The 12,518-nt window shown below is 35.4% G+C and overlaps 1 protein-coding gene across 1 annotated transcript in view; it reads right to left on the reverse strand.

Moving 5' to 3' along the window:
* LOC142320471 (transient receptor potential cation channel subfamily A member 1-like) overlaps positions 1 to 11,029 on the reverse strand; it is a 45,675-nt gene extending 34,646 nt beyond the window's left edge. The window contains exons 1-2 of the mRNA XM_075358286.1: positions 10,791 to 11,029; positions 3,450 to 3,650 (exon numbers count right to left, since the gene is read on the reverse strand). Coding sequence (XP_075214401.1) covers positions 3,450 to 3,650; positions 10,791 to 10,976 — 387 coding nt within the window. The 5' untranslated portion in view covers positions 10,977 to 11,029. The remainder of the gene's footprint in view (positions 1 to 3,449; positions 3,651 to 10,790) is intronic.
* Positions 11,030 to 12,518: the final 1,489 nt, after the last annotated feature.

The raw sequence follows: 12,518 nt of genomic DNA on the forward strand, positions 1-12,518 counted from the left end.
ACCTGTTTTGGTGGGGAGGCTAAAAATTTCAAAGTTATTGTAATATTTTACTGAGGGCCCAACAGCTTAAGTTACTCATGGTAACAAGCAGTTACCGAACAATTTCACAAGAGGTGATTATGGGTGTGAAACCAACTGATATTCTTGCGATAGAAAGGCAGGAACATTATGCTGCTAGGAAGTTGGGCGAGTTGACTTCTGAAATCCGGGAGAACAAACAGTATGGATATGATTTTTGGCAAGCAAAATGGGATGAGATGGAAAATGGGTGGTATAAGCACAATCTTTTCCTGGATATTAGATGCTTGCAGCGCGCTTCTGGATTTCCCTGAATAAGTATGTTACGCAGTTTCTTACAGGAGAAGGTGCTTTTAGGAGCAAGCTGGTGTGATTTGGCCTGGTGGATTCAGGGTTTGTGCCTGTAGTGTGGAGTTCTGGATGACGTTTTTCATGTGTTGTATTAGTATACAAAATACGATGAAAAGCGTACCAAGGTGATTTGTCGTCTCAAGATTTTCAGGTTGGCACTGGATATTCAGCAGAATTGAAGTAACCAGGGTGAATGGTTAATAATTAAGGAATTTATGAAACTAACTTGCTAAAGAAAGGGTAGCAGAGGGGGTGTAGAGTCCTGACTGGGCTTCCCTTATTTCTATTGCTTTCTCATTTCTTTGTTACTTTGTATTTGTTAGTTTTATGTTAGTTGTTATATTTTAGTTTTGTTTAATGTTTCACTTTTATGTTTTTTACTTGCTGGTTGATTTGAGTTGTGTTGAACTCACTTTTACCTGCTTGGGTAGGTGATTTCAGTGCTTTCATTCAACGTTTAAGAATTTAGTCTTAAATCTATATTTAAGGTGTGTTTTGTTACTATGAGTTCATCTTTGTTAATAATACACTGATGGGAATCTTGCTTGCAGTATTCACATCGGGGGCATCCAGGCTAAGGCTACATTGTAATATGTCAACTACCTATGCTTCTGAAGATGACCTCCAGTAAACCCCATCAGGGCTAGGTACAAAGGGGGTGGCATGGCAACTGGAAATGTCACATGGTGGGTGTCTCCTCTACCGGATCAGGATGTGTGAGCTCAGTATGGTCTACAGAATCCATCATTCTCAAAACATAATTGAGTTAGTAGAACTTGCCAACAGAAGAGAAATTAGAAATAGCACTAACTTCAATTTGAAAGTATAATCTTTCAACCTGCTCTAAGGAAAAGAGCTACCGTTATTTACAGTATCCCAAACATCAACTGGCTGTCATAAGCAATATTTTCACATCACTGGGACTCATGGTCCAATCTACCTTTAGTAACAGACACTTTGATCTGGCTTTGCACATAGGTTTATTACAGCCAGCCCTGTACTGAGTCAATTGAGGAAGTTAAGTTTACACAAATTAAGTTCTGTAGGTTTTGACGTTTTACTTTTATAAACAGATGTTATTAAGTTTTATAAGGAAAGCATCAGTCAAGAATCTCAGAATTTTGGCAGCAAACTACCTCTTCTACACAGTGTGTCTGAAAAGTTCCCGAACTAAATTAAATAAAAATACAGATTTAAAGATAAACAAATTTACTCACATCGGCCCTCTACACAAAACCCTTCTCTAGTTAAACACCCGTTGCAGCGCCGGTAGAGCCCGTCAAATGCTCTGGAGAAATCCAGAGCGAGGATTTGCCTGGAGACAAATCCAGATTGTGGAATCGCCTTCAAGTGCTCGGTGTAAGCCCTTTGAATGGCCGGAATGTCGTCGAAAAAGCGGCCTTTCATCTTTAACTTGAGTTTCGGGAACAGAGAATAATCTGCTGGAGCCAAGTCGGGTGAATAGGGCGGCTGGGTTAAGATGGTGATTTGATTTTCGGCGTAATAACGTGTTAAAATTGTTGCTATGTGTGCCGGGGCACTGTCGTGCAAGAGAGTCCAACTGTCCGTATCCTGATATTCAGGCCGGATTCGACGAATACACACGCATCAAATGTTTCATTACTTCCAAACAGAATTTGGAATTCACGGTATGACCAGTTGGGACAAATTCATGATGAATCAAGCCCTTCGAGTCGAAGAATCAACATCGTTTTCACTCTTGATTTTTGCTGCCTGACTTTCGCCGGTCTTTATGCTATAGGACTCAATCAAGCAGCGAATTGACGCTTCGTTTGCGGATCATACATGAAGCACCAGCTTTCCTCCCCAGTTACAATCGATTGCAAAAAATTCGGCTTGCTATCGGCAGTTTCAAAGCAGTCTTGAGCGCAAGAAAGACACACCTGTTTTTGTTCTTCGGTCAAGAAATGTGGAACGAAACGAGAGCACACCTTTCGGCAGTTAAATTTTTCTGTTAGAATTGTACGTACCGCATCTTTACTGATGTTTAGCTCTTCTGCTATGGCCGTGAAGGGTAAGACGAGGTTGTTCGAGCAGGATCTCGCGCACTTTCGCAGCAACGTTTTCGTCGTGAATAGCTGTTGACGGCCTCCCCTTCGTTCGTCGTCATCCAACGACTCTCTTCCATCTTTAAACCGTTTCCATCACGTATATGTTGTAGTAAGAGATGCGGCGTCATCATCGAATACTTGCCGTATCGTAGAATAAATTTCAACTAAAAATAAGTCGAACACAAAATTTTAATGTGCTTCTTTGTTCCATGTCACGAGCTCGCACGTGGTCACATGTATGCGGCCAAATATAACTCGAAAATGGAGTAACAAAACGTGATGAAATTTTGTACACACACTCGTCAGTCATCGTACTATATAGTTCCTTGGTTGTTCGAGAGATGGCGTTACTTGTATCGACTACAGAAATTTAGTTCGGGAACTTTTCGGACCTACTGTGTAAGCGCTAAAATAATACAGTGTATGGAATTATCTCTTTTTAGTAGCCAAATTTATCTGTAAAGTTTCACTTATACATGCCATAATTTACAGCTCACGGGGCCGAAGTCTTGTAATGATGGAGCAGTTCCTGATTCAATGCATCTAAGAACTTGTAAAAACCTGACTTAATGATGAGATGTAATTTCATTCAATCTAATGTTAATCATTGCTTTGCAAGTGATATCAGAACTGTGAAAAGAATTGGTAATAGTCATGCCTGAAAAACCTACATTATTTCATCTAATAAGTCTTATTAGATGTCTCATTTATCAGTCTTTATGATAAAATATGAGACAATATTAATTAGTCTTACTGAAAAATAATACTAGAATGGATTGTAGTTGTTCTCATAATAAAATTAATACAATTACGAGGTTGTAAAGTCCTCCTTGATGGCTTGTATATAAATAATAACTTATTAATGCTGTTGTAAGAGTATAACAATAGTGAGATAGTATCAACGTGTAACATATTTTAAGATGGCGTTTTCATAAACCTAAGTTTATGAAAACTTAAGCCATAACTTAATGGCTTCTATAAAATAACAGGAATTTTGCTTATATGTACATCATTAGCAGCAGTTGTTTCTCTAGGACAAGCTGTCTTATGATCGCATCGAAATGAATTATCTTTTTCTGACCATGGTCTAACAGTATATCTGCAATTTGGTTGTGCTCCAGCATCAAGTAACAATTCAACAACATCTGCAGATCCTTGTGTCGCAGCAAGATGAAGTGGAGTTCTACCAACTCTATCACCGTAATCTGCCTAAGACATAAAAAACAAATTAACATTATAAAATCTGATTAACATTAAAAATGGCTGATGTTAAATTTTTGATTGAGATTTATAATTTTTTCTTTAAAAAAACCTATATCAGTATTACCGCTGAATTTTAAGACTCATTTTTCCTGACCGATTTAGTTAAAATTAAAATTACACGTCCGCAACATGTGAACGTGTATTATTGTGCAGCAGGATGGTGCCGTTGGTCAGCCGCCCACGTCGCTGATTTTGAATGGCGCGCTGTAACTTAAGTAGTCGAAGAAGGCTTCTGCATTTATAGTCGTTCCACGTGGCATGAAATCGATCAGAAGTTTGCCAAACCGATCGGTCGTTTCCCAAACGACTGTCACTATCAGTTTGCATTCAAATAGCTGTGGCTTGACCTTTGTCGGTCTGGTTGGTGATTGAGGATGACGCCATTCACTTGACAGCCGTTGTTAATGTTACTGTGTTATTGTTCCGTGTAATATTTTTATGTTTCGTGTTGTGTGTTGAACTTACTTTTACCTTCTACTTGTAGGTAGTTCAATTCTTTTGTTAGCTAGGTATTTTCAGTCTTGCTTAAGACTCGGTGAGCTGTGTGGAGATTGTTTTGAGTTCATTAAATAGTAGCACACCGATGAGTCACTCGTGGCATACTTTCTTTTTCCTGTTTAGCCTCCAGTAACTACCGTTTAGATAATTCTTCAGAGGATGATATGTATGAGTGTAAATGAAGTGTAGTCTTGTACATTCTCAGTTCGACCATTCCTGAGATGTGTGGTTAATTGAAACCCAACCACCAAAGAACACCGGTATCCACGATCTAGTATTCAAATCCGTGTAAAAATAACTGGCTTTACTAGGACTTGAACGCTGGAACTCTCGACTTCCAACAAATCAGCTGATTTGGGAAGACGCGTTCACCACTAGACCAACCCGGTGGGTTAACACTCGTGGCATACTGGAATATATCAAAAGCCGAGGTTTGGAAGATGATCTCCGGTAAAACCCATAAGGGCTCGTAACGTAGGTTGTAGTGGAGGTGTCCTCCCCTACGGAGTCAGGATGTCTTTCTGGCGTGTAATACGAAATCCATGTTTCATAGCCGGTAACAATCGAATTAATAAACTCATCACCTTTTTCTGTGTAACGCGTCAAAAATTTCAAAGCAGATTACATTCAGATTTTTTTGAGACGTTTCGTTAAGATATGCGACATCCAACATGCACAAACCTTTCTGAAGCGTAAATGTCATGAACAATGCGACCGATAAATGCTCTTGAACATTAGGAAAAAGAAGGGCCAGATCGAAAATCGTTGAGAGACAATTTTTTCTTATTTCATCATCGACCCGTTTCAACAAGTCCTCGGTGATTATCGTGGGCCTCCCCGAAGTGTTCTTCATCGTGCACATTAATTCTGTTATTTTTAAACTTTCACACCGTTTTCGGACGTTTCTTTCATTCATTATCACCGTAGACGACAACCGTCTATGAATTTCAGCCGGCTTAATGTTTTGATGGTTTAAAAAACGTATGACCCAACATATTTCACAGTCGGCGGCAACATCGATTTTCCTATTCATATTATAACGTAATGAATGATACTACAACGCGACAACTTACAGACAAAAATTCAGTGTGTACATTACTAGCGTGGCCATGAACGATACAGTTTCCTCAACCTTAAGGAGGGAAATTTCCCAGTGGTGTTTACTTTAGAAATATCCCTCGTATTTGATATACCATTTCAGCATCGGAAAGTAGGACCCCATTGCTCAGCGCATTGCACTACATGTTTCAAGCAGCCGTTAACATGTCCTGTTCTTAATTGCATTCCCTAATTATTTTTTTTTATATTAAAAGAGGAATATTCGAAATTGCAGTTAATTTATTTTTTGTTGGTAACATTTTAACAAAAGTTATTATTAAAAAATTTAAAGGTTGTTGAACTGTTTTCTTGGAATTTCTCTCAAATCACCATGAATTTTTTTTGTACCTTAGGTAATTTTAATTGCTTTTAAATGACATCTAAAAAGATTCTGTTTAATTACCAGTGGTTAGTTACAAACTTACACCCAGAATTCAGTCGATTGAGGAGAGGTAAAGATGTGTATCATGCTTTTAGTGATGTATGTAAGAAATATTTTGAACTGGCCAATAAGGGCCAAAAGGTAGTGACATCACACAGCAAAGGAAAGCAGTATAATAAAATCAAGATAAGGAATTTTCGGGCTTCACTAAAAACTGAAGGAATCAACAAGTTGACGGTGATTTTGCTAAGAAAAATCATCTTTAGCGATGGGATCCATTTCCACCTTAATAGGTATGTCAAGAAGCAGAATTGTTGAATTTGTGACAGTAAAATCCTCAGATAATTGTAGTACAGTTTATGCTTACCTATTAATTACAGTTTGATGCGGATTTCATACTGGTGGCGTGATGGGTCGTTCTTTTTAATGTGGTTAGAAACACTGGAGCTGTCAATGGGGAATATTATATTGTGAATAATATAATACAGAGTTATCATAAAAGAATGGTGCGGTTTGAACATGGTTTAAATTAAAACAGAATTACTTACAGTTTATGTTTTTATTTTTCAAATTTGTCGTCTCAAACATTTTTTTTACATAATTAATAAATTTCAATATGTGCGCCCTTAGTCGCTCGATAAATGTCCAAACGATACTCGACTTCTCTCCGAACATTAGTTAACATTTCTTCGTTAACGGTTGTCATCGCTTCATTAATCCTGTTTTTTAAGCGGTTTAGGTCGCGAATTGTTTGCGTATAAACAACGCTTTTGATGTACCCCCGCAAGAAAAAATCTCAAGGTGTCAGGCCTGGACTCCTTGGAGCCCAAAGTACGGGTCCTTGCCGGCCTATCCGTCGATCTCCAAATTTTTCGTTCAAAGCGTCCGTGACCGATGCATTGAAGTGCGGGCGAGCACCGTCTTGGTGGAAATGAAGTCGATGAATGTTTTCGAGTTCATCCTGCTCAGGAAAGCAATAATCGGTTAACACGTCAAGATAAACGACTCCATTAATTGTTTTTTCAGCAAAGAAGAAAGGCCCTATTACACAATTTTTCATCGCACCACACCAAACATTAACTTTAGGCGAATCGCGTTGTTTCTCGATAATTACGTGTGGATTTTCAGAGCCCCGTATTTCGTGAATCGTGTCTGTTAACGCATCCATTCACGTGAAATGTAGCTTCGTCTGTAAAAATTATATCGTCTAAAAATGATTCGTTTTCACTTATTCTGTCCGACATTTCAACTGCGAAATCGTAACGTTTTACACCATCATCGGGTTTCAATTCCTGCAGTATCTGGATTTTATAAGCGTGTAATTTCAGTTTTTTATGTAAAACTTTGTGAACTGTCGATTTTGGAATACCTAATTCGATGCTTCGACGGGGGATGGATTTCCCAGGACTTCTAATTGCCGATCGTCTAATTAGTTCAACCGTTTCGTCCGGTACACTCGGTCTGCCGGTTGATTTCTGTTTCTTAACCGATCCGGTTTCTTCAAATTGAACCGACGTGTTATGTTATTTTTGTGTGGTGCATCTCTTCCGAATTCACGTCGAAACGCACGTTGAACTAAAATTACGGATTTTAATTCGGCAATCAGTAAAACACAGTTTGCTTTGTCTTTATCCGAGAACATAGTGATTCGCTAAACTCACCGCAACAACAATACAAGAACTGACGTTGCGGTTACAACTGCTGATAAACAAACTTTTGGGTTGGAGGCTTTCAGGGATACCAATATAACATCTAGAAATTTCCCTACAATCTTCCTATGAATTACTGAAACCGCACCATTCTTTTATGATAACTCTGTATAATAACATTATAATAATATAATAATAGAATAATATTCAATTATGAATATTATCATGAAATAATTTTAGACTTTTTGTGACCTCCTCATTAGGGGTGACATGTGTTTCTAAAAGGATTACGCCACCTGCCAAATGGAAGATCAATCGATCCATTTGTTGTAGTATTAATTTAACATGCTACTCGTTTTGTTTAACAGTGAAGTGAATCAGCCACCTAGATTATGCAACTTCCACCACGCAATATTTTCCTCTGGGAATTCATAAAATCCAAAGTTATAGATACAAAAATAAGAACGATTCCTCAACTTAAAGCAAAAATTAGAAGAGTTATCGACTGCAATGAACTGCAATTATGTAAAAAAACGTGTTGCAGAGTTTTGTTAAAAGAACTACAGAATGTCAAATGTGTCATGACTTTTTTAGTTAAAGTTTTTTCTTTGATTTTCTTTTGATTTAGTTAACTGTACCGTTTTTTTTTGTCTTTTTTTTTTTGTCTTCAGTCATTTGACTGGTTTGATGCAGCTCTCCAAGATTCCCTATCTAGTGCTAGTCGTTTCATTTCAGTATACCCTCTACATCCTACATCCCCAACAATTTGTTTTGCATACTCCAAACGTGGCCTGCCTACACAATTTTTCCCTTCTACCTGTCCTTCCAATATTAAAGCGACTATTCCAGGATGCCTTAGTATGTGGCCTATAAGTCTGTCTCTTCTTTTAACTATATTTTTCCAAATGCTTCTTTCTTCATCTATTTGCCGCAATACCTCTTCATTTGTCACTTTATCCACCCGTCTGATTTTTAACATTCTCCTATAGCACCACATTTCAAAAGCTTCTAATCTTTTCTTCTCAGATACTCCGATCGTCCAAGTTTCACTTCCATATAAAGCGACACTCCAAACATATACTTTCAAAAATCTTTTCCTGACATTTAAATTAATTTTTGATGTAAACAATTTATTTTTCTTACTGAAGGCTCGTTTCGCTTGTGCTATTTGGAATTTTATATCGCTCCTGCTTCGTCCATCTTTAGTAATTTTACTTCCCAAATAACAAAATTCTTCTACCTCCATAATCTTTTCTCCTCCTATTTTCACATTCAGCGGTCCATCTTTGTTATTTCTACTACATTTCATTACTTTTGTTTTGTTCTTGTTTATTTTCATGCGATAGTTCTTGCGTAGGACTTCATCTATGCCGTTCATAGTTTCTTCTAAATCCTTTTTACTCTCGGCTAGAATTACTATATCATCAGCAAATCGTAGCATCTTTATCTTTTCACCTTGTACTGTTACTCCGAATCTAAATTGTTCTTTAACATCATTAACTGCTAGTTCCATGTAAAGATTAAAAAGTAACGGAGATAGGGAACATCCTTGTCGGACTCCGTTTCTTATTAGGGCTTCTTTCTTATGTTCTTCAATTGTTATTGTTGCTGTTTGGTTCCTGTACATGTTAGCAATTGTTCTTCTATCTCTGTATTTGAACCCTAATTTTTTTAAAATGCTGAACATTTTATTCCAGTCTACGTTATCAAAAGCCTTTTCTAGGTCTATAAACGCCAAGTATAACTGTACCGTAGAGGATAATAAAATTTTATTTTAGAATAATAATTTTTTTTAGCACCTTTTGTATCAGGTTTATTAATTTTTTAGATTAATTTTTTTTTCCGAATAATAAAGATTTACCTTTAATTGTATTTTATTGTTGACTAATTATTTACGTTTTAGGTAGATTTGAAACGAAACTAGTTATTTGTTTATCTTTTATTTTCCTTACTCCACTACGCCAGACCCGCAATTAAGTATAGAACAGCGTAGGGGGTGTCCTTTCTACTCTAACAGCCCTAAAGTCAGTGCAGGATAAATATCCGGCATGGCAGATCGGGCTGCCGGTCGGATCTTTATTTTATTTTATTTTATATTAGTAAACAACCCGTTAGAGTACCCCACTTCCTGTGTAGGTTTTTAGCAGTGATCCTATATGAAGGTATCCAGCTTCCAGTCGTCATTATTCAAAAACTACCACAAGGGGTCCCCGATCCCTCATCCAGAACGGCCCACCTCGGCGAACCGTCCTCTCCAGATCGAGGCTGCCCTCCCTAAGTAAACACACGCACGGTTACGTACGATCGAGGTCCCAACCGTCACGGGATTTTGTCTTCAATATTCTAGAAGCTAGCTTCTCCGCATTTCCCCAGGCCTACCTGCTGGACAGATATAACCCGTAGACCGGGTCAAACCGAGCTACTTCGAATACCGTTCCACCTACAACAATGGTATGTGTGCTCCGGTGTGTACTGTGATTCGCAATATCTACAAATAAAGGTAGCGCGTTTTACCAAATCGGCACAGGTACCCCTCAAACTTCCCATGCCCGGTTAGCAGTTGAGAGAGGTAGAATCCCACCTTCCCAAAGCCACGCTTAACCCACAAATAAATGTTATGTATAATGCGTCTTGTCCGTTCTCCTGTAGGAGAAGCATTCCGTACTTCCTTTTGAAGTCGGTTTTTATTTTTATAAATTATTTTATAATAACAAACTTATTTCTAAACAAAATTACAAAAGAAGATTAATGTGTTTGCCATAAAATTAATTATGATTTTTCAGAAGCATTTTCAATCAATCATATACTTTTCGTGATTTTCACTTATTTTTTTTATGGAATTATGTTAACGATTAACTAAATATAAAGTTCACTAAAAAATTATCGAAATATTTTTTTATTTGCTAGTAAAAAAAATGAAAGACCAAGCAGGTACGAGAGTACCTGCTACAAGTTAAGTTATACAGAACGATACAAAACTATCAAATATTTAATGGTACCTAGAAAAAAAAATAAATAAAAAATATATATATATATAAATCGATTAAAAGCTATACTTTATATACCGTATTTTATAAAAGTGGTAATTTTTGAGAACATATTCAAAAATTACCACAAAAAATAAGTTACTGAGTCACATACTGCAACAGCAAAGAGAAAATTTGTTTAAGAAGTAATGATTTTAAAAGTTATTAACTGTTATACAATTTTTCTTCAGATAGTTACAAACTGAAATATGAAAATTATAATTTTTCTTACTCGAAATGAAGTTGAATTTATATTAGCATAAATAGCTTCTTTTTTTTTTATTGTTAATTAGTTTTGTCTCAAAGATGGGTATTTCCAGTAAATACATTGTCCATTAAGAAAGTGTCAGTTAGAATAAAATGACAAATAAAATATTGCTTATGCAGTAAAACATAAAAAAGTAATAGAAAAATTAAAATTCATATTATTTACCTTAGCGCCATTTTGTAGAAGTAATCTCACAATCTCAGTAACGGTTTTAGAACAACTTAATGAACATGCTAGTTGTAATGGCGATACCATCACCGGCCCACATGCGTAATTAACAATTTTTGGGATTTTATAAAGTTCTAAAATCTTTCTAACTTTATCATCAGTAGATAAATATATTGCAGACATTAATGTTGCAACATTTTGACATATTCTATTATCCAAACTTTTGTCGGTTTTAATTTCCATAATTCTTGAATAGTTTTATTTTTTAAATACAGATATTTATTTTTATGAAAAAATAAAACTAACAGAATTAATATATTATAAACTTATTAAAATAAAATATCATTAAGACAAAAAAACAGAATGAAAAATAACAGAAATATTAACATGATTTTAAATAACGATAAAAAATATAATTTTCTGCGATGACATATTAATACAAAAATAAGCATCTACATTCTGAGGAAGTAAATATCTATTTATTGTGGTTTTTTATTTATGTATATGTGGTAATATATTTTGATAACATTTTATAACGTTTCTATTACGAAATATTTTATCTAGATACGATCGTAGCAGAAGAATAAATTAACGGATAAATTCAAATATCTCACTCTTTCCATTATTTTTACTTTCATGGCAAACTAATACTATATACAGAATGATTCAAAACTGCACGGCAATCTTTCCGGAGACGATTCTGTAGCCAAAAATAAATAAAAAATGTTCATATAAATGTAGTTCAAAAAACGGTTCGTTAGTGAGTTTCCACTCGCCAAACATTTAACCTCGCTTTCTGCTCCTTCTATGAAATTAAACCGTACTAAGATTCTTAAGGTACAAATCGAGTGATAAATTTGGTGCTTCCTTAAGGTTTTTGATCTAAGAAAATGAATAAAATTGGTCCAAGATCTCTATTTCATTTAAGTTTTAAGAAAAACAGGGTAAAGCACGAAAAAGCTTTGTCGGAAAATACACCTTTTTTAAGGCTTGGAATAAAAAGCTTTTTTATTTACCAATAATAAAAATATAAATTTCTAGTTAAGTTTTAAGAGAATTTAATTCTGAAGTGTAACTACATTACTGTTATTTTTGGAGAAAGTTTTGTGTTTTTTATTAGCAAGCTTTAAAAAATTTAAATTACAAAGGTCCAAAAAAAAAAAAAATTAAAGAAATCAAAATTAAAAAAATAAGAATTTACATAAAAAAGTTTAAACTGGTTTTATTTTTTACTTAGTTAAAAAAACCATAATCTACAAACAAACAAAAAACACTTGGGTAAAAAACAATGCTTTTTTAATTCAAGAAAGAATAGAAATAGTATCTTCTTTGCAATAAAAAAATAAAAATAAAAAAAAACATAAAAAAGGCTGAATACTCTAAATTGGAGTTTGCTGAGGTAGATTCTCTTATCAGAGAAAATCTCCAAAGAAAGAATTGGGTTACCTCAAATAACAAAAAAATTAAAGGGGAGCATTATAGCCTTAGTTCTAGTTATGTGAAAGAAACATACTGTTGGCCGCCATTTTGGATTGAGTGATAAAAATTTAGTTTTAATTGTATCATTTTTCTTGTCTCATCAAACTCTTTAAAATGATGTCAAATGACCCATTGGTCTCATTTGAAATTTTTGAACTGTATTTCTATCCAGGATTTGCAACCAGAACCTCCACATGAAATACTGAGACGCTACCTACTCAGCCACACAGGTTGGCTATTTTAATT

The sequence above is a fragment of the Lycorma delicatula genome, chromosome 2, assembly GCF_047948215.1.
Source record: "Lycorma delicatula isolate Av1 chromosome 2, ASM4794821v1, whole genome shotgun sequence".
NCBI lineage: Eukaryota > Metazoa > Arthropoda > Insecta > Hemiptera > Fulgoridae > Lycorma > Lycorma delicatula.